This window comes from Megascapheus bottae, chromosome 34 (assembly GCF_031878675.1).
Source record: "Megascapheus bottae isolate mThoBot1 chromosome 34, mThoBot2.hap1, whole genome shotgun sequence".
Classification (NCBI taxonomy): Eukaryota; Metazoa; Chordata; class Mammalia; order Rodentia; family Geomyidae; genus Megascapheus; species Megascapheus bottae.
The window spans coordinates 7,667,646-7,690,211 of record NC_143542.1 but is presented as its reverse complement, the minus strand read 5'-3'; the positions used below and the strand labels follow the sequence as shown (position 1 = coordinate 7,690,211).

The following is a 22,566-nucleotide window of genomic DNA, read 5'->3' as shown; positions in this document are numbered from 1 at the left end:
TTCCCTAAGTCCCAGAGATTCTAGATTATTGTTTGTGATGCCTTCATGTAATGGAGCCATTTGGGTGTCTAAAAAATTTACCAGATAATAATAATTAGGGGCAGGCCAGGTGCAGTGGCACACACCTGTAATCCTAGCTACTCAGGAGGCTGAGATCTGAGGATCAAGGTTCAAAGCCAGCCTGGGCACAAAAGGACCTGAGACTCTTATCTCCAATTAGCCTCCAGAAAACAGGAAGTAGGGCTTGGCTCAAAGGTAGATCAGCAGTCTTGAACTGAAGAGCTCAGGGACGGTGCTTAAGCCAAATTCAAGTCCCATAATCCACAAAATATATATAGAGAGAGAGAGCACACACACGCGTGCGTGCCTGGATACTCTCCTTGAGCTCTTCAGCTCGAAGTCTAACGCTCTATCACTTTGAGAGGAAAATACAAGTCTTTTTATCTGTATCTCATTTTGATTGGGTCCACTTAAGTGCTACTAAACTATCTTGCAGGTTAATTCTAGGTGTAGGAATACCTATTATTTATTCATTGTCAGTTTTCCCTATGTCTGCATCTAAACCCAGAAAGACAGAGGGGAAGTCTGGATCTCAATTGTGTGTACAGAATAAACACAACTGGACAGATTCTTTTCTTTTGGTTAGTTCTGGGGCTTGGACTCTGGGCCTGGGCCCTGTCCCTGAGCTCTTCAGCTCATGGCTACCACCCTACTCCTTGAGCCTCAGTTCCACTTCCCATTTTCTTATAGTTAATTGGAATTAAGAGTCTCAGGGTCTTTAGTGCCTGGCCTAGTTTTGAATCTTGATCCTTAGGTCTCAGTTTCCTAAGTAACAGGATTACAGGCATGAGCCACCGTACCTGGCTTTGCCAGATTCTTTTTTTTTTTGCCAGTCCTGGGCTTGAGCTCAGGGCCTGAACACTGTCCTTGGACTTTCTCAAGGCTAGAGCTCTACCACTTGAGCCTTAGCACCACTTCCGGCTTTTTCTATATATGTGGTACCAAGGAATCGAACCCGGGTCTTCGTGCATGCTAGGCAAGCACTTTAACCACTAGGCCAAACTCCCGGCCCTCTTTTTTTTTTTTTGCCAGTCCTGGGGCTTGAACTCAGGACCTGGGTGCTATATTTGTGTTTTCTTAAGGCAAGCACTCTACCACTTGAGTCACAGCACCACTTCGGGCTTTCTCTGCGTATGTGGTACCAAGGAATCGAACCCAGGGCTTTGTGTATGCTAGACAAGCATTTTACCACCAACCTATCCTCCTGGCCTTTGGAGGCAGGTTTTTCAGAAGAAAGAAAAACCAAAAGTTAGGACATGGTTTTGTTAGAAGAAAGGAGTTATTTCTGATTTTCCTTAAGTCATAGACCCCGGGATACATTTCTCAAATTTACTCATAAAAGTCTTGTGTATCTCTTCTCAGGTGTTCCAGTTACTAACGGATCTAAAAGAACAGCGTAAAGAGAGTGGAAAGAATAAGCACAGTTCTGGGCAACAGAACTTGAATACCATCACCTATGAAGTAAGCCTGCCCTGCTGGAGGCCTGCTTGCCGTGCCCTTTGGGACGTTGTTTACTCTTCTGATGGCCAGCTACTTCTTACCTGACTGGAGTAGTTTTACCTAGATCTAGATTTTATTCTGCTTATAAAAATGAAATGGGTGCGGTGGCTATAATCTTAGGTACTCAGGAGGCTGAGATCTGAGGATCACAGTTCAAAACCAGCCCAGGAACTAAACACAGTGAGACTCTTACCTCCAGGTGACCACTAGAAAACAGGAAATGGGACTGTGGCTTCAGGGATAGGGCAGTAGCCTGGAGCTGAAGAGCTCAGGGACAGTGCCCAGGCCCACCACCAAAAAAAAAGAAAAGGAAAGACATAGGACTAGGAGTGTTGCCTAGTGGTATTGTGTTTGCCTAGCACACACAAAGCCCTGGGTTTGATTCCTTGATACCACATACACAGAAAAAGCTGCAAGTGGTGCTGTGGCTTAAGAGTAGCGTGCTAGCCTTGAGAAAAGCTCGAGGATGGTGCCCAGGCCCTGAGTTTAAGCCCCAGAACCGGCAAAAAATAAAAATGTATTAAGGGCCAAGAGTTTGGCCTAGTAGTAGAGTGCTTACCTAGCTTGAATGAAGACCAGGGTTCCGTCGCTCAGTGCCATATACATAGAATAAGCCAGAAGTGGTGCTGTAGTTCAACTGGTAGAGCCCACAGACAGGCTCACGCCCTGAGTTCAAACCCCAGGACTGGCAAAAATTAAAAGAAGGGTGTTTTGCCACCTGCCAGGAGCAGTGTGTAAAACTTCCCTCACTGAACACTTCAGGTTTGGGAATTTCTTCTTAGAACCACACTCAGCTTCTATAATTCCCTAGAAGGACCAACAGAACTTAGCAAACCTGTAGTTTTTTTGTTTGTTTGCTTGTTTGCTAGTCCTGGGGCTTGCACTCAGGGCCTGAGCACTGTTCCTGAGATTTTTTTGCTCAAGACTAGTATATCAGATAATTAAACCTATCTAGTGTAATTGGAGCCTTTTTTTTTTTTTTTTGCCAGTCCTGGGCTTGAGCTCAGGGCCTGAGCACTGTCCTTGGACTTTCTCAAGGCTAGAGCTCTACCACTTGAGCCTCAGCACCACTTCCGGCTTTTTTCTATGTATGTGGTACCGAGGAATCGAACCCGGGTCTTCGTGCATGCTAGGCAAGCACTTTAACCACTAGGCCAAACTCCCGGCCCCAATTGGAGCCTTTTAGATTGAGCATTCCAAGGACCCAGAGATCATCCCCAGGAGCCTGGGCAATGAGGAGAACTTTGTGCAAACCTAAAATCTGTGTGTGTGTGTGCGTTTGTGTGTGCGCACGTGCGCGCGTGCGCGTGTGTGTGTGTGTGTGTGTGTGTGTGTGCGTGTGCGTGTGTGTGCACACGCTCGCGTCAGTCCTGGGTCTTGAACTTAAGGCCTGGGCACTGCCCTGAACTTTTTTGCTTTTGCACTTTGAATCACAACTCCCAATTTTTTTGGTGGTTAATTGGAGATGAAACTCACTGACTTTCCTGCCCAGTCTAACTCTGAACCATGAACCTCAGATCTTAGCCTCCTGAGTAGCTAGGATTACAGGTGTGAGCTATAAGTGCAGAGCAAAGGAACCTTCTGATTTTATTCCTTTTTGGTAATACTGGGGCTTGAACTTGGCTGGGAGCTCTCATTTGGCTTTGTTTGCTTTTGTTCACAGTGCTCTACCACTAGCTTCAAGCTTTTGTCTCTGACCTGCTGGGTCGGGCATTGTATTGTGATCATTAGATCTCAGCCTCTTGTGGGTTATTTTTGCCTGGCTTCACCCTCTCTCCTCTGTAGTGCTGGTCCCAGGGCTGGACTTAGACCTTGAGGTCTGATTCTGCTCTTTTGCTCATAGCTGGCATTCTACCACTTGAACTATACCTGCAGTATGGGTTTTTTTTGTTGGTTAATAGGAAACAAGTGAGTCTTGTGGAATTTTCTCCCCAGGTTGGCTTTAAGCTATAATGTTCCCAGTTTCAGTCTACTAGGTAGCTAGGGGTATAGGCATGGCTTGAAAGATTCTTAAAATCTTCCAAGGGAGATTGGGAGTTTGGCCTAGTGGTAGAGTGCTTGCCAAGCATGCACGAAGACCTGGGTTCGATTCTTCAGTACCATATACGTAGAAAAGCTGGAAGTGGTGCTGTGGCTCAAGTGGTAGAGCACTAGCCTTGAGAAAAGCCCAAGGACAGAGCTCAGGCCCTGAGTTAAGTCCCCAGGGCTGGCAAAAAAAAAAAAAAAAAAAAATTCCTAAAACTAAATTGTAACTGTTGTTTTCCCTTTATGTAGATTCCTCCATCTTATGCTTTTTTCCCATTATTTTTGTAGACATTAAAATACATATCAAAAACACCATGCAGACACCAGAGTCCTGAGATTGTCAGAGAATTTCTCACAGCACTGAAAAGCCACAAATTGACCAAGTAAGTAAGGATTATCCTAAGTGGGAAGAGTAACATAATGAAAAGCTATCCTCAGCCACTGTATTTATATTTAGTTGAGCTTTGGGTATTTAACATACAGTAAATGCTGTTCTAAAGGTGGGAGCACGATATTTTGACAGCTGTAAGTAAGACATATAGTTCCAGAGTCAGGAGCAGAATTTAGTGTTTTTGTCTCTAGGTACCAGTTCATATGACCCTTCAACCCCTCCGAGCATCAGGCCAAATTGGGTAAAGACTGGTGTTCATAATTTAATGTACTTTTTAATCCTGCAGATCTCAGGTCCGTAATAGCTAAGATTATAGACTTTGGGATGATCTTTCCTTTTTAAATTAGCATATATTGGTTTTACAAGTAGAACTTCATTTTGATATTTCCAGGCATACAGTGTACTCTGATGGGACTCACCCCCTTTGTCTTTTTCCTCGTCCTGTATTTTTGCTCTCAACAGATTTGTTCTATGTTCATACATGCAGATGTAGTACTTAGATTATATTTACCCTTATTCATCCTTACCACAGATTATTCTGTCATCTTGGTTTTGTCGTAAGCCCACAAATACATTTTTCATGTCAGATATTTTTCACTTCTAGAATTTACGTATGTTTTTAACATCTCTTTCCTGGAACTGTTATTATTGTTCAGTTCGTTTCAAGAATGTTTACTTGGCCTGGGAGTGTGGCCTAGTGGTGGACTGCTCGCCTAGCATGCATGAGGCCCTGGTTCCATTCCCCAGTACCACATACACTGGAAAAGCCAGAAATGGTGCTGTGGCTCAAGTAGTAGAGCATTAGCCTTGAGCTGAAGAGCTTGGGAATAGCACCCAACACTCAAGCCCAGAGTTCAGGCCCCACAACTCTCCCCACCCCCCACCCCCCGACTGAAAAAAAAAAAATCTTACAGACTTACTTTCTTGCCTACGCCAGTTTTTGAATCATGATCTTCAGATTTCAACCTCCTGGGATTAATGTACGTGTCCCTGGCCCTTAATGACCTTTTAAACCTTCAAGTAATTGGTTCTGACTGTTCACGCGTAGACTGCAGGCTTCTGTACAGCATACAGTAGAGGGCGCTAACAGGCTTCTTTTACATGAATTGTGTCCTGTCTCCTGGCCTGGTAGACAGACCCCTTGGCTACTTGCTAGCTACAGTCGCCAGGGACCTACTTATGTTGGCTAGAGCAGTTTAAGACAGGAACCTTCTTTATCAGCTTGGACTGTGTAAATTCTTATTTAGTGTGTTATTCTCCTGCCATCAAAGGATATCTTTGTTGTTATTTAATCATTTCAGTTGTTGCTTGAGGCATTAAATTCTCTATGCCTGGTGTCATCATAACACACATCCATGTCTTCTAGTAATCAAGGGAGGCCTTGCCCTGCAGTCCAGCTTAGGTTTGTAAACGACTTTGAATCCCTAAAAGAACACTTCTGCCAAGTGCAGTGGCTCACGCCTGTAATCTTAGCTACTCAGGCTGAGATCTGAGGATCTCAGTTCATAGTCAGCCCAGATACTAAAGATGGTGAGACTTATCTCCAGTTAATCACTAGAAAAATGGAAGTGGCTCTGTGGTTCAAGGGGTAGGGTGGTAGCCTTGAGATGAAGAGCCAGAGTCCAAGCCCCATGAGCAACCAGAAAAAAAAAAGAACTCTTCTGTGTACAAGTTGCTCCTAGAGTTTGATAATACTACATTTTACTTTACTTGAATTTTTGTTGTTGTTGTTTATATTGGTCTGAGGAATCTTGAATCCAAGCCTCATGTATGCCAGGTAAGCCACACACCCAGCCCTGTTAGTTTACTTTAATTAATTTACTTGTGTTGGTCCTGGGGTTTGAACTCAGAGCCTGGGTGCTCACCTTGAACTTTTATTTTGCTTGAGGTTAGCACTGTATCACTTGAGCCGCAGCTCTACTTCAGCTTTCTTTTCTTGGTCGTTAATTGGAAATGAGAGTCCCATAGACTTTCTTCCCTAAGCTGGCTTTGAAGTGCCATCTTTATATTTCAGCCTCCTAAGTAGCTAGAATTATAGGCTTCTCTTACATCTCTGGGACCAGCTTTCCCCAGTGAATGCAGTCTTGCTTGACCCATCTGCTTTCAGAACATTAGAATCCTGCCTCATGTCTCCTCATAGTGCTCCAACTTATTTCTCTTTTGTCTTTCTCCTGGAAGTTGGAGTTTCCTTAATTCTGCATTATATTACATTGATCTCATGCCATCTGGATGTTGAACTCAAAGCACTTCACCTTGCTAGGCAGGCACGCTACCTCTTGTACCTTCTACCTTCCCTTTAGTAGCTGTGAATACAAACATTCTACTCTGCCCTGATATTACTTGAGATGGAGTCTCATGTACTCTTACCTGGGTTGGCCTCCAGTTTTGATTCTCTCAATCTCTTCTTCCCAAGCTGCTGGGATTATAGGTAGGAGTCACTATACTTGGCCTTCATGTCAGCTTTGTCTCTAATGTTGAGGATACAAAATAGAATATAGTATAAGTGCCTTGAAAGTGGAGAGTTACTGAAGTGTCAGGATTTAAGCATAGCAGTTTGTTTACAGGAGCTGATGGTTTTACTATAAAAGAACAGTCTGCCAGGTACTGGTGAAGAAGTATTTTCTGAACAGAGAAAACACCGTGGGCATAGAATCAGGATGCTTTCAAGCACTTCCTATGTAGAGTTTGCACTTAGGGAAAGTAGAGCTGTATGACTCCAGAGACCTCAATGAAGAACCGATCTCAAAGGGTCTTGGGGAGTAATCTAAGGAAATTCTCATCTATGCCCAAACCTATGAGGAGGGTAGACCTATAAGATCTTTCTCTGTCTTTCAAAAGGTACTTTAAGCCAGGTGCTGGTATAATCCTAGCTACTCAGGAGGTTGAAATCTGAGGATCACGGTTTGAAGCCAGCTTGAGCAAGAAACTTCATGAGACTTAGCTCTACTAAAAGCTGGAAATGGTCCTGTGGCTCAAGTAGTTGAGCCCAAAGGCTCAAGAGACAGCAACCACGTCCACAGTTCAAATACACAAGATAGGCAAAAGGAAAAAAAAGCTATCTTCAGCTGGGCATGGTGCTCAAGCCTGTAATTCTAGGTGGCTTAAGCATGTAATCCTGGCTACATGGGAGGCTGAGATCTGAGGATCAAGGTTCAAAGCCAGCCCTGGCACGGAAGGGCCTGAAAATCTTATCTCTAATTAACCTCTAGAAAACGGAAGTGGGACTTAGCTCTAGGGTAGGGCAGTAGCCTTGAACTGTAGAGCTCTGGGACAGCGCCCAGGCCCAGGGGTAGGGCAGTAGCCTTGAGCTGAAGAACTCAGGAACTGTGCCTAGGCTGAGTTCAAGCCCTATGATCACCACCCCTCCCCTCCCCCCCAAAAAATAAAAAAGTCTCTTAAGAGTAAAGACAGGGGGACAGGAGTGCTTGTCTAGCATGCATGAAACCCTGCGTTCAATCCCCTGGTTGTCACATACACAGAAAAAGCTGAAAGCGGTGCTATGGCTCAAGTGGTAGAGTGCCATCTTTGTGTGACATAATTAAAGGATAATACCCAGGACTGGAGTTCAAGTCCAATAGTAGCATGAAACAATTGGGAAAGGTAGCTGGGTGCCATTTGGTAATGCCTGTAATCCTAGCTACCCAGGAGGCTGAGATCTGAGGATCATGTTTCAAAGCCAGCTGGGGCAGGAAAGTCCCTGTGAGAGATCTCAACCTCCTGAATTGCTAGGATTATAGGTGTGAGCCATTGGCATCCAGCTGGAAGCCATTTTTTTTTTTTTGGTGGGTCATGGGCCTTCAACTCTGGGCCTGGGCACTATCCTTGAGCTCAAGGATACCACCCTACCCTGGAGCCTTCCCGTTTTCTAGTGGTTAATTGGAGATGAGTCTGACGTTCTTTAGTACCCATTCTTTACTGCCTGGGCTGGCTTTGAACTTTGATCCACAGATCTCAGCCTCCTGAGTTGCTAGGATTACAGGCGTGGGCCACCGCACCCAGTGGAAGTGATATATATATATATATATATATATATATATATATATATATATATATATTTAAGATGGCAATAGTAATATTTGTGACTAGGTCTGTGCGGTGGGTGATGGGGAGTCATGCAGGCCCACAGATTGCTGGACTTGGCTCTTCAAGAAAAGATATAGAAATGTACCTTGAGGAGCTAATTGCATTGTTGGAAGCCAGAGTCGGATAATTTGTTAGAGCGTATGGCATGGAGCTCAATTCCTATTGCTTAAAAACATGAATAAATAATCTTACTAGAGCCAGACCTCTAGCCCTTTTTGGCTTGCTTGCTTCCTTTCCTTTTTCTCTTCCCCTCTTTTCACTTCCTTCCTCTTCCCTTGCCCTTTGCCTTTCTCTTTTTATGCCAGTTCTGGGGGGCCTGAATTGAATTCCAGGCCTAGGAATTGTCCCTGAGGTTTTTTGTCTTTTGTCCTCACTCAACCCCCCCCTCAAGGCTAGTGCTTTACCACTTGAACCCCAGTTCCACTTCTGCTTTTTGTTGCTTAATTGGAGAAAAGTCTCATACACTTTCTTTTTTTTTCTTTCTTTTTCTTTTTCTTTTTTTTTTTTTTTTTTTTGCCAGTCCTGGGCTTGAGCTCAGGGCCTGAGCACTGTCCTTGGACTTTCTCAAGGCTAGAGCTCTACCACTTGAGCCTCAGCACCACTTCCGGCTTATTTTCTATGTATGTGGTACCGAGGAATCGAACCCGGGTCTTCATGCATGCTAGACAAGCACTTTAACCACTAGGCCAAACTCCCGGCCCTCTTTTTTTTTTTTTTTTTTTTTTTTTTGCCAGTCCTTGGGCTAGTGCTCTACCAGTTGAGCCACAGCTCCACTTCTGAGTTTTTCTGTGTATGTGGTACCAAGGAATTAAATCCAGGGCTTTGTGCTTGCTAGGCAAGCACTCTATCACTAGGCCACACTCCCAGCCCACTTCTGGCCTTTTATTTTTGCTAGTCCTGAGCTTTTAGCTCAGGGCCTGAGTACTGTTCTTGGGCTTTCTCAAGGCTAGAGCTCTACCACTTGCGCCACAGCACCACTTCTGGCTTTTCTGTGTATGTGGTACCAAGGAATCGAACCCAGGTCTTCATGCATGTTAGGCACGCACTCTACCACTAGGCCAAACTCCAGGCCCCTCATGTACTTTCTTACCTGAGCTTCAAACAATTGATACTGAGATCTCAGCTTCCTAAGTAGCTATGTTTACGGGCATGAGCTGCCAGCGCCCAATTGCAATGATTATTTTTGGTAGGGTTTCATTGTAAGCGTCCTACCTTTTTACAGCTCAGAAAACAAGTGTATACCACTGGCTCCAGAGATGGTTGAGATGGACTCTCACAAACTTCCTTTTTTTTTCAAGGCTGACCTTGAACCATAATACCTGATCTCTGCCTGCCAAGTAGTTGGGGTTACAGATTTGAACCACTGAACCTGGCAGCTGTCACTTCAAATATGAGGTGACTCCCTGAGGTATATATAGTCTTCTGGATGTTCCTGTCTTACAGATGCCGGAACAAGGCTATGGGAAACTGGGTGCTGATATGTCTCCAAACGCATTGCTGTAGGGCTTGTGATATTCATCTATAGTCCTATATATCTTTGACTATTTACTAAATTGGATTAAAACATGGACCTGAAGCTCCAGAGACAGACTGAGAAAGTTATTAGAAATTGTCACCTGCACAGTGTGGTAATTTAAGTCATTCTCTTTCTTTTTGGGGATTCTGTCACCTTTTCTGTCACCCATTCAACAGTGAGCTGTGTGTACCCTTGTGACAAACGGTAATTGGTGTATTTAACTGCTACTTCAGTCTTTTTTTTTTTTTTTCCAGTCCTGGGCTTGGGCTCAGGGCTTGAGCACTGTCCCTGGGTTTTCTCAAGGCTAGAGCTCCACCACGTGAGCCACAGCACCACTTCTGGCTTTTTGTTACGTATGTGGTACCGAGGAATCGAACCCGGGTCTTCGTGCATGCTAGGCAAGCACTCTTCCACTAGGCCAAACTCCCGGCCCCTACTTCAGTCTTTTGTTAGGAAAATCTGCATGTATTTCCTTCTTCAGAGCTTTGTAAGCACTTTTGAAGGCAAAGGACTGGCTATATTTATAGTATTTATAGTTGTTTGCATTAAGTTATGTTTAGGAAGATAACAGCTTAGATCTGAGTAACATTTAATATCAATCAAAGAATTCTCAACTGTTTCTAAGTAGTTACTGACCAACTAAGATTATTTTTTTTTTTTTCTTTTTTTGCTGAAGGCTAGTATTCTGCCACTTGAGCCAAAGCTTCACTTCCAGTTTTCTGGTAGTTAATTGGAGAGAAGAGCCTCATGAAGGGCTGGGCATGTGGTTTAGTGGTAGAGTGCTTGCCTAGCTTGCATTAAGCCTCGGGTTCGATTCCTCAGTACCACATAAACCCAGTCAGAAGTGGTGCTGTGGCTTCTGTGGTAGAGCACAAGCCTTGAACCAAAAGAAGCTCAGAGACAGTGGCCAGGCCCAGGAAAAAACAAAGCAAAAAAGCATTAAAAAAAAAGAAAACCATACTTATATTGTCATTCCTTTTTTTGAGAAAGGGGCTTACTATGTAGTTAATGATGTAGCCCAGTTGGGCCTCAAACTTTTGGTTTTCCTCTCTTAGCTTCCTAAGTGGTAAGATACTAGGCATTGCCCCCATCCCCAGGTCATTCATTACTTGCTAAGCATCATGCCTTACAACCTGGGACCCTGCTGTGTATCTGTGTCATTCGATGCACCACCTCTCGTTCTGCTTTTTACAATGGAAGACCTGAGGGCTGTGCTGTGGTGGTCCTCCTGCTCATTATCTCACAGTTGGGTCAAGACCCAAGCCCTTGGAGAGTTTACATGTTCTGTACTTTCCTTTTGACAGAGCAGAAAAGCTTCAGCTGGTGAATCACAGGCCTGCAACTGCTGTGGAGATCCAGCTGGTGAGTGGGGGCCTTGTGTGAGGGGCTGTGTTCCGGACTGACATGATGGCCCAGCCTCCCCACTCTATAAGTACCAGGAGACCACTCCCCATTGTGGTGGGCTTAGCAGAAGCAGAAGAAGGAATGTGGTGGCCTTGTCTCCTCTGATGGCCTCAGCTGTTCTGGCCCTGGTGTCCACAGAGGTTGTTGCCAACCAGATGTTGCTGAAAACATCAAGCTCGGCATGTCTCCAGTGGGATTTATGTCCTCTGCTCCCACTCTTTGGCCCTAATTTGTCCTTCTCAGTTAATAGAGCACACATGCATACACGCCTCCTTTTACCCTCCTGGCCTAGTCTTTCAGGTCAGAACCCAGGAATCATTCTTCCCCTCTTATTTCACATCAGTCTATGCTAGTCCTGTTGCTTCTGACTCCTCTTACTCTTTCTTCTTTTTCCTATAGACTGGCATTGATTTTTGCCATTTCCCAACCCACCCCTCAAAGTTATTTGCTTCTCTAGTCTTCCTGCCTCCAGCATGGCTGCCTTGTGTTCATCTTCTCTACCACTTTGTAAACTACAATGTGTTTTTGTTTTTCTGCATGAAGACTTTCAGGAGCCATCAGCATTTGTTGAACATATTGCAAGCATATGTTTCAGAACTGGGGAAAGCAGGCAGCAGAAAGGCCTGCTGGAGCCTGAGTAGGCCTGCCCAAGCACAGGGTTCCGATTTTAAACCCTAGTATTGCAGAGGGAAAAGAAGAAAGATTTAAGCAATATTCAGTTCTTTGTTGAAATTTCTTCAGAAAAGTATGGAAGAGAATATTTTAAAAACTGTAGAAAGGATTGTATTTAATTTTTGACTCAAACCATCATTAATCTCCCAAAGTTGTTTGTCCTTCAAATTTTCTCCAAAATTAAATTAGAAAATTCCTTCCATACAATGTATCTTTCTGGGAGAACTGGCCTTGGGGCTAAATAGAGCTTCCCTTTGTATATCCTCATTACTGTAATGCTTTAGACTTAGAGAGACCCGGCTTACAGGAGAGAAAAGACAAACCAGCAAGAAATTAATCTTTGGCCCTCTGGGTGAAAGATCACATGTCTCCTCCAGCTTTAATCAGTAACATGTGTTACTTGTGGCTGAGCCACAGGCAGAGGAGAGGCATGGGGGTGGGGGGGCTAGATGATTTCATCCGAGTCTGTGGAAGGCTCTACTCTTGCTTGGTACCTGCTAAGAGTGTGTTGTAGGGACACTTGGCTATGTCTGTGTCTTGAAGACCTTCACCAGAGTATTGGAATGGGACAGATACTCTTTCCATTGTAGCCAGAGGACTTGGGAAAGCTGCCTGGGCTTGGTTCAGAATGTCACTGCCTTCTTTCAAGCCAGGAACTTATCATGGTATGGTAGTACAGGTCCCACAGAGACTGAACCGAGCACGTGAGCAGGGATGCATTGGAAGAGCAGGCTGTGAGGCTGAGAGCTCCACAGTAGGCCAACTGCAAGCTGAAGGCCCTGGGATCCGGTGGCACGGCTCAACCCGGGAGCAAAATTCTCAGAACTGGAAAGGCCGGTGGTTTGCTTCAGGCTGAGGCCAGTGAACTGCATGTATGTGTTCTGGAGTCCAGAGACCAGAGAGCCTAGAGTTCTGATGACTAGAATCGCTCTAGTTCTGGGACAAGAGGGTGAGAGAAGTCGATTTGGGCTCCTGCCAGTTGGATGTTACAGATTTTTCCCTCAGGCCACCAACCAAACCACACCCCAGGCTCTTCTAGATTAGACCCTCCCAAAAGCTGTGATTGACTAATTCTCTAGGTGTTCTTTAGTTTGCTCAACATCTGAACTCCACCACAACACCTCGTGAGAACCAAGGTCTGTGTGGCCTTTCCTCAGAACTTCTCTCCCTCTCTCCCTCCTTTCCTTCTTTCTTTCCTTCCTTTTTAAAACTTATTTTGCCAGTCCCAGGGCTTGAACTCAGGGCTAGGCACTGTCCTCGGGCCTTCTCAAGGCTAGCACTCTACCACTTGAGCCACAGTGCCACTTCTGGCTTTTTTCTATGTATGTGATACTGAGGGAATTGAACTCAGGTTTTTGTGCATGGTAGATAAGCACTCTACCACTAGGCCAAGCTCCTGGTCTGCCCCTCCCCCCTCTTTCTCTCTTTTTCTCTCCTTCCTTCCTTCCTTCCTTCTCTCCCTCCCTCCCTCCTTCCCTCCTTCCCTCCCTTCCTTCCTTCCTTTTTTCCTTCTTTCCTCTTCCTTTCTTTTGCCCTGGGTTTGAACTCAGGGCTTAGGTGCTATCCCTGAGCTTCTTTTGTGCTCAAAGATAGGCCTCTACCACTTGAGCCACGGTGCCACTTTTTCTGTGTATATGGTACCAGTGAATGAAATCCAGGGCTCCGTGCATGCTAGGCAAGCACTCTACCACTAGGCCACACTCCTGTCCCTCTTGCTTCCCCCCCAAAAAAAAAATCTTTTTTTTTTCTTTTGTAATTAGTAAAAGGGTTACATGATATTTGCCAGATAGAAGGTGCATTAATTCACATACATTGATACCCTTTCACATGTCTTGGTACCCGTTTCCCTCCCCCCCCAAAAAAAATCTTGATCCACCCAATTTCAGCCTATCATGCAGCTGGGATGGTAGTCACATACTTTTTCTTTCAAGAGAAAGACTGTCCTGCAGTTTGGGGTTTTTTTGCTGACCTGTTTTGAGCATTCACTTGGTATTATCCTGGTGTTTGAGGTGGCCCCATCCTGCGGTGGATCCTACATGAGGAGGACATGGGCACCAGGGGTGGCTCAAGATTGGTTGTTGCTCTGTGTCCTGAGGGCAAGAGTCCAGGGGTGGGAAGAAGAGAGCGGGGTGGGCTGGGGCTGGAAGCTCACTGAGCCCTGGGGGTCTTGTTCCTGTGCAGATGGTGGAAGAGAGTGAAGAGCGGCTCACAGAAGAGCAGGTTGAGGCCCTTCTCCTCACAGTCACCAGCATCCTGCCTGCAGGGCCTGAGGCCGAGGAGAAGAAGGCCCCCAGTGATGAGGTGGCAGTGGAGGAGGAGGACCCAGCCTAGAAGAGCGCACGCAGCTGGCCCGGGCCTTGGTGGAGCGAGGGCCCCACAGCCGTTTCCTGGACATTGAGAGGGTTGTTTGTTCTTACCCTGAAAGAAATCACAAAAATACGCTGAAAGGAAGTCTTAATGCCTCAGGGAAAAGAAGCATGTGGAAGGCAGGCTGACCATGAACGAAGGGGGAAGGTATTGGATCCTCCCGTAGAGTTGGTTTTTTTTTTTTCTTTTTTGCTTGCCAGTCTTGGGGCTTGAACTGAGGGGCCTGGGCACTGTCTGTCCTTGAGCTTTTTTTGTTCAAGGCTCACCATTTGAGCCATAGCACCACTTCTGGCTTTTTCTGTCTGTGGTGTGGAGGAAATGGAATCCAATGCGTGGTAGGTGAGCACTCTGCCACTAGGCCATGCACCTAGCCCCACGATAGAGATTCTTTCACAGCCTTTGCCACAGCTGTGGGGAAGCTGAACACACAGCTGGTAAACTACTGGGGTTGCCTTTGATGAGCTAGGTTGTGATATGAATTTCATCTGCTTCTCCAGGAAGTTCCTGGAGAAGGCACTCAGTGCTGTTGGGATGAGAGTGGAATTGGGAGTTAAGAAAACCCAGTTCCGTGCCTAGAAGGCCCAGAGCAACAACTAGTTGCTGTGAAGCTGGCCTACCTCCCAGGAAATTCCAAGAGGGGAGATAAGAAAGAGGGATAAGCAAAGAATGGACTGGTCCACGCTTCCCAAGTTCTGAACAGCCTTCCCCTCCTCTATTGGCATAGGCTTTGTTGATTGGCTTACTAATTCATCTTCCTAAGCTAGCTCACTGAGCTCAAGAGGAGGCACTGCAGACAGACAAATGCATGCTGGCTGACCACTGACTACCTGTATTTCCTGTCCCAAGAAATGGCTTCATTGTCTACTGGGGGGAAGTGAGCTTCCTTAGACAGAAACAGGGCCTAATCTTGTTGCTCTTAGGAACAGAACATGTAAAACTGGAGCTTGGTTAAAAAGAATTTAAAATACTAAGAGAAGACCTTTTTAATATTAAGACTTTGCAAAGCTTAGAAGCCTTACGTATGAAAATCTGACCGCCTACTTATACTGGTCCTTTGTTTGGGAAAGAAAATGCCCCTAAACATTAGTTTTCTTAGTGCCTGCCCATTTTGCTGTGGATTATGTATTCTTAGTGCTACTATTACTTGAATTCTTTTTCTTTTTTGCCAGTTGTGGGGCTTGAATTCAGCCTGGGCACCGTCCTTGGTCTTTTTTTTTCTCTCAAGGCTAGAGCTCTATGTTCTTGGTCTTTTTTTTCTCTCAAGGCTAGAGCTCTACCACTGAGCCACACCACTACTTCCAGCTTTTTCTATGTATGTGGTACCGAGGAATCGAACCCAGGTCTTCGTGCATGCTAGGCAAGCACGCTACCACTGGGCCAAACTCCTGGCCCTTGAATTACTTCTGACCTTGTAATTCACAGCTTATTTCGAGTCACCAATCTCCCCTTTCCCTTATGGCCTCCTCTCTGGCCTGGCCCTCTGAGGAGTAGACGGGGTCAGCCGTGCTGAGGCAATAGGTGGATTTTGTTCCTCAGTTTCCCTTGAGTGCTGGGGATTTGATCAGAAACTGTGATGTGCTTGGAATGTGTTACATGGTTTTTCTTGACAGATTTAACATTTAAAGCAATTAATTACTTACCAGGTGATTGTCTATTTGAGCCATTTTACAAATCCTTGTAGAGTCTATATTGATTGTGGATTGAGCAAAATAAAATGAAATCTGACTTAAAGGCAAGATATGTGGGATCTTTGTGTGTGTGTGTGTTCTTTGCCAGTCTTGGGGCTTGAACTCAGGGCCCGAGCACTGTCCTTGGGCTTTCTCAAGGGTAGAGCTCTACCACTTGAGACACAGCACCATTTCCGGCTTTTTTAATGTATATGGTACCGAGGAATCGAACCCAGGTCTTCCTGCATGCTAGGCAAGCACTCTACCACCAGGCCAAACTCCCAGCCCTTTTTGTGTGTTTTTTTTTTTTTTTTTTTTTAGTTGAATTTAATACCAGGTGATTGTGGCTAGTGTTGGAGGCTGAAATCTAAGGATCATGTTCAAAGCTAGTTGAGGCAGGGAAGTCTTCAGACTTACCTCCAGTTAACCACCAAAAAGCCAGAACTGGAGCTGTGGCTCAAGTGGTAGAGCACAGCCTTAAGCACAAAAGCTCAGGGACAGCACCCAGCCCTGAGTTCAAGCCTCGGGACCAGCCCAAAACAAGAAGGAAAAAATCAGTATGTGTGTCTGCATGTTGTCCTTACTGGACAGTTCAGTTGCTGGCCTGAGGGGGTGGCTGAGATCTACCTTCTGAGACAAGCCAGGCGGGTTCTGTGGCATTGGAAGAACACAATGGAGAGAATGTTCATCCAGGTCTGTACCATGACTAGTTGAATGTGACATGTTTCTGTTTACCAGTCTGTTTTCCTCACCTTCTGCCATTTGCCAGACCTGTATCTGGGGAATTTTCCTACAAGAGAGCTCTGATTTCTAACAAGACTGAATTTTTTAGTTAACCTGTCTTGAGGAGGTACTACACAAGGTTTTGGTTTTTGCCAGTCCTGGGGCTTGAACTCAGGGCTTGGGCACTGTCTCTGAGTTTCTTTTGCTCAAGGCCAGCATCAGCCATAGCACCACTTAGGGCTTTTTCTGCTTTGTGGTGCTGAGGAATTGAGCCCAGGGCTTGATGTATGGTAGGCAAGCATTCTATCACTAAGCCACATTTCCAGTGGAATTGAATAGTTTTTATGTTTTCTTTGGCTATTTTTTCTTTTTTCTCTCTTTTGTTTTCTTTGGCTCTTCTCTTTAATGGTTACATTATACGTGAGGCGGGTGTGTGTGTGTGTGTGTGTGTGTGTGTGTGTGTGTGTGTAGCCATGCCATGGTTGACATGGTGTTTTGTTTTTTTGCCAGTTCTGGGGTTTTGAACTCAGAGCCTGAGTACTGTCATTGGGCTTTCTCAAGGCTAGCTCTTGAGCCACAGCACCACTTCTGGCTTTTTCTATTTATGTGGTACTGAGGAATCGAACTCAGATCATCATGCATGCTAGGCAAGCACTCTACCACTAGGCCAAACTCCCGAGTCTGGGTATTCTTTATTATATATGAAATACAAATATTTACTTCTGAGTTGTCTTTAATGATAAATGTCCTAGTTTCTTTTTAAATAATCTATAAGCCAGGTGTGGTGGCTCACGCCTGTAATCTTAGCTCTTCAGGAGGCTGAGATCTGAGGATCACAGTTCAAAGCCAGCCTAAGCTCTAAAGTCCTCAAGAGTCTTATCTTCAATTAAACACCAGAAAACGAGTTGGTACTGTGGCTAAAGGGGTAGCCTTGAGCTGATAAGCCCAGGGACAATGCCCAGGCCCAGAGTTCAAGCTCTACAACAGACAAAAAAAAAAAAAAAAAAAATGAGGCGGTATTTAAAGTAATATAATCTTTAAATTATCACTAGTTTTAGCTCTTGCTTGTGTTGATGGCTACTAGTTTTTTATTTTTTCAGATTTTTTTGGGGGGGGAAGACAGAGCCTCAAATTGTAGCAGAGGCTGGACTTGAACCTTGATTTTTTATTCTTTTTTCTCAGCTTCCTGAGTGCTAAGATTACAGGTGTACCTTGCTTAACTGGCTTGTTGATTTTTTAAAATTTGGGTCAGTCATGGGCCTTGGACGCTGGGCCTGGGCGCTGTCCCTGAACTCTTCAGTGCAGGGTTACCACTCTGCCCCTTGAGCCACAGCTCCACTTCCGGTTTTTTGGTGGTTATCTGGAGCTAAGAGTCTCATGGACTTTTGTGACCTTCCATCCTCAGATCTCAGCCTGCTGAGTAGCTAGGATTATAGGCCTCAGCCACCAGCACCAGGCAATTTTATTCCCCTCACCCCCTGTACTGAGGCTGAATTCAGGGATTAGGTCCTGTCCTTGAGCTGTTCTTGCACAAGGATAGTGCTGTACCACTTGAGTCATGGCATTACTTCCAGGTTTTCTGAGTTTATGAAGATTAAAGTCTTGACAGACCTTTCTACCCAGGCTGTCTTTGAAGCACAATCCTCAGATCTCAGCCTTAAGTAGGTAGGATTATCAGCATGAGCCACTGGTGCCTGGCTTGATTGGTTTTGGAGACAAAAATTTCACTGTGTTGCCCAGGCTTCTCTTGAGCTCCTGGTTTTCAGTGATCCTTCAGCCTTAGTTTCTGAGAGCTGGGGTTAAACATGTTCACTACCTTCCTAGGCTACAGCTACACAATTTGACATCAGCCATTTCTAGGAATAACGGTGGATGCTTCCCATGCTTTATCCATGGGTCATTGCTGGAGAGACAGAAGCCAAAGCCATGTACACACTGCTATACAGATCAAGATCTGGGAGTAGACCCCAGAACTGTACTTGTAGCCAGAGACTTCTGGACTCAGACTTGGGACTGCAGAAGTGTCAGCTGTTTGTCCCCTGACACCACCTGACCAAGCTCTGGGTAGATAGAGCAGATTGACTTTGGGCCTAGGGGACTGCAGCATGTCAGGTTCTCAGTAAAGCGCCAGCCATGAGACTCACCCCTTGTTGGAAGCCTTGCAGGACCCTGTATATATGCAGAGTCCTGCAGGCACAGGGAGTTGGGAGGTAGTTGACAATCTCAAGTCTCATTGCTGTCCTTTCTAGGCCTAGTAAGCTGGCAGATTCTGGGTTAAACACTCCTGTTGTTCTCCCAGGGGCCTGAGCTGGGAGGACCAGAACACAGGCAGGGTGGGGTCCTGGATCCAGAGTCTTGAGTCATAAAGAGACTGAGGAGCCTGGGCGGGGGCAGAGCACAACTGGAGGATGTGCAGGGAGTCACCAGATGCCGGCTAGGTCACGGCAGGGACTGCTGCTGGATTAGAGCCAAGAACAATCCAGCAAGGCCAGACCATACGGGATTGGAGAGAGAGCCTGAGTGCATCTGAAGAGCTCCAGAACTACTGGCAGCTTCCAGGGTCGATGGTGGTCTGAGCCTAGAAGGTTGGCCCAGGCCTGGAAACACACAAGGTCAGCAGTGCATTAGCTGTGATGCCTCCAGGATCAGGCTACCACATGTGATAGGCATGCAGACTTTTCAGGCTGTGCCCAGCTGGGAGCCTCAGGCCCAGCTCCTCTGCTGTGATTATTTTTGTCACCCAGACATTCTCTGGATGAAAACTGCTTTATCTAAGACTTGCTTTCAGAAACTTTTTTTTTTTTTTTTCCAGTCCTGGGCTTGAGCTCAGGGCCTGAGCACTGTTCTTGGACTTTCTCAAGGCTAGAGCTCTACCACTTGAGCCTCAGCACCACTTCCGGCTTTTTTCTATGTATGTGGTACCGAGGAATCGAACCCGGGTCTTCATGCATGCTAGGCAAGCACTTTAACCACTAGGCCAAACTCCCTGCCCCTTTTTTTTTTTTTTTTCTTTTTTTTTTTTTTTTTTGCCAGACCTGGACTTGAGTTCAGGGAGCACTGTTCTTGGGCATTCTCAAGGTTAGAGCTCTGACACTTGAGCCTCAGCACCACTTTGGACTTTTTTTTTTTTTTTTTTTTTCCCCCTTTCTATGTATGTGTTACCAAGGAATTGAACCTGGATCTTTGTGCATGCGAGGCAAGCACTCTACCACTAGGCCAAACTCCCGGCCCTGCTTTCAGAAACTTTTAAGGGGAAAAAAATTACCTAATTGGAAACAATGTTAAAACTAGAAAAAGTGGACCACATAAAAATAACTGCACAGGGAGTTTGGCCTAGTAGTAGAACGCTTGCCTAGCATGCACAAAGACGTGGGTTCAATTCCTCGGTACCATATACATAGAAAAAAGCCAGAAGTGGTGCTGTGGCTCAAGTGGTAGAGCTCTAGCCTTGAAGAAGTCCAAGGACAGTGCTCAGACCCCGAGTTCAAGGCCCAGGACTGGTAAAAAAAAAAAAAATCAGTAAATAACTTCACAGTCCTATCATCTCACAATAATTAAGTTGTGGCCCTTTATCTCAAGTACAGTCATCCTCAAGGAGATAACTAATGTCACATGGTATCATTGCTGCCTTGTTTTTCTCTTATTACTAAAGCAGTGCAGAAGAGCCTGCAAGGGTGGTCTATAGGAAAACCACCCCTCTCCAGGGAGTACCATCCACTGACGAGCCTTACTGGAGATCCCTTCTAACTTTTTTCTTTCTCCTTTTTGCGTTATTAGGGTTTGAAATCAGGCCATCATGCCTGCCAAACAAATGTTTCACTACTTGAGTCTTTGCGTCTTCAGCCCGTTTTGCTCTAGTTTTCTCTTCCCTTTCAGGAATTTTTGAGGTCAAGTATTGCTTTTTGTCCAGATTGGCCTAGGTTTCCCAGTGTAGCTAACATAACAGGCTCATAGCACTGTGCTCAGCTTTTTTCTCTTGAGACATCTTAAAAGCTTTTTCCCCTGAGCTGATCTCAAACTCCCAACTTTCTGAGATGTTTGAGGAGACCACAGGTGGTTGAAGTGAAGTCGTAAGAGCACTTTGCCTGGCCTCCAGGGGTGATCCTCTTGGTTTCCCAGGAGCTAGGATTACAGGTATGAACTTCCAGTACCTCGCCCATTATGGCCCTGAACTTATTATCCTCCCCCTCAGCCTCCAGAGTGCTGGAGTTACAAGTGTTCACCCCATGCCTAGCAGAGTGCTGGTTTCTCAGAATAGTAATGATACTAGATATGAAGTTTGGGGCATTTGGTGTATTCATTTCTCCATTCTTTGAACAGGGAGCTAGGAGACAGGCACACGTGTGTGCTATGGAGACCCCTTCCATACTTGTATGCCTTCCGTGAGCATCCTGGCTCCGGCTTTACTGCATTGTAATTGTCACATGATTTGTCTTCATGATACAGCTCCTCAGAAGGCAGCTAAGAGAAGAAGAATTTGTTCTGGCAAGTGGTTTCAGAAGTTTCAGTCTGAGATGAGCTGGCTCCATTGCTTTGGGTCTGAGTGAGTCAGAACACCACGGGACGGGTGGGGATGAATGTGTTTGGGATCTTTTGTTGTTTTGCATGTTTCTCTGTGTGTCTGTGTGTCCTTCTCCCCCACCCCTCCTATTGCTTGTTGGAGAGCTTGAACTTAAGGCCTGGGCACTATCCTCAGCTTTTTTTTTTTTTTTTTTGCCCTTTGCCACTTAACACTTCTGGCCTTTTAGTGGTTAATTGATGATAAGAGTCTCACAGGGACCAGGAGTCTGGCCTAGTGGTAGAGTGCTTGCCTAGCATGCATGAAGACGTAGGTTCAATTCCTTGGTACCACATGCATAGAAAAAGCTGGAAGTGGTGCTTTGTCTCAAGTGGTAGAACTCTAGTCTTGAGAAAGCCCAAGGACAGTGCCTAGACCCTGAGTTCAAGACCCAGGACTGGCAAAAAAAAAAAGAAAGAAAGAAAGAAAGAAAAACCCTCACAGACTTTCCTGCCCAGGCTGGCTTTAAACTATGATCAAGGTCTTGTGAGTAGCTGGGATTGCAGGATTGAGCCACCAGCCTCCCCAAACTGAGACGATAGACACTGTCCCTGAGCTGCTTTTCTTTCTTTCTTTCTTTCTTTCTTTCTTTCTTTCTTTCTTTCTTTTTTTTTTTTTTTTTTTTTTGCCAGTCCTGGGCTTAGCTCAAGGCCTGAGCACTGTCCTTGGGCTTTCCTCAAGTTCTACCCTGAGCCACCGTACCTTTCTGGCTTTTTCTATGTATGTGGTACCGAGGAATCGAACCCAGGTCTTTGTGCATGCTAGGCGGGCACTCTACCACTAGGCCAAACTCCCAGCCCCTGAGCTTCTATAATGCCCAGAAACTTGAAGCCCCCCAGAAGGATCGCCAGAGGCCAAGGATCAATGCAAACTGCAATGAGTCGTTTATTGACGAACTCGAGCACTGGTCTCTGCACACTGATAGTAGAGTGCAGACCAGAGCCCAAAATTACAGCACCTTTTGTACATTCTTTGGTAGGGGGAAGGCCCCAGCAAGCATTAGTAATGAATCGATACACCACACGGGAAAATTCATACCAAACTTCTAGCAATGATTGGCGCAACACAAAGTGGGAAAGGGGCTGAAGCTAATCATTGGTCGGGCTAGCGGGCTGTCGTGCTTTGAACTGATTGGAGGGAGCCCCTATGGTGATTCTAGCAGGATGGTTTTATCCCATGGTAACGGGCTTGTGATTGATTGATATTTGCCCGAGTTTGCTGCCCCCCCCCTCCCGCAAGTCCGACCTTGTAGATGCCAGATGGCCACTATCTCTAGCTCCACACCTAGGTGGAGGGTCTGGAATGTGTATACTCCCTGCCAGAGGGTAACTCATGCTCCAGATCCGGGAGTGTCTGGGGCGAGTGGGTGGCTGTAGATTAGTCACGAGAACTGCTGTTACCTTCCTCAAGGTTCTAGCAAGCAAGTATACAGAAGCAGAAATTTAAAAACGCAAATGGCTAGCACAGGTTCATCAAAAATATGTATATTTTTCTACGCTCTTCACTTCTTTTTTTTTGCTTGAAGAACCAAACCCTTTATTTTGAGCATACTGAAGAAGCACTCTACCACTAGGCTACCCTCCTGCCCCTACCTGAGCTT

The 22,566-nt window shown here is 45.6% G+C and overlaps 2 protein-coding genes across 4 annotated transcripts in view; both read left to right on the top strand.

The window, feature by feature from the left end:
- Positions 1-1,440: 1,440 nt before the first annotated feature.
- Positions 1,441-14,942, top strand: Crcp (CGRP receptor component). The gene is made up of 3 exons (XM_090324169.1): positions 1,441-1,521; positions 10,880-10,937; positions 13,833-14,942. Exons 1-3 carry the CDS (start codon positions 1,517-1,519, stop codon positions 13,980-13,982), a joined length of 213 nt encoding a protein of 70 aa, XP_090180295.1. The 5' UTR covers positions 1,441-1,516; the 3' UTR covers positions 13,983-14,942.
- Positions 14,943-18,815: 3,873 nt separating this feature from the next.
- Positions 18,816-22,566, top strand: part of Tpst1 (tyrosylprotein sulfotransferase 1) — a 65,667-nt gene continuing 61,916 nt past the window's right edge. For 2 of the 3 annotated variants that reach the window (XM_090324168.1, XM_090324165.1), the window contains exons 1-2: positions 18,816-19,020; positions 20,855-20,951. The gene's annotated coding sequence lies outside the window, so the exon portion shown is untranslated. The remainder of the gene's footprint in view (positions 19,021-20,854; positions 20,952-22,566) is intronic. The other variant, XM_090324166.1, reaches the window with a different exon arrangement.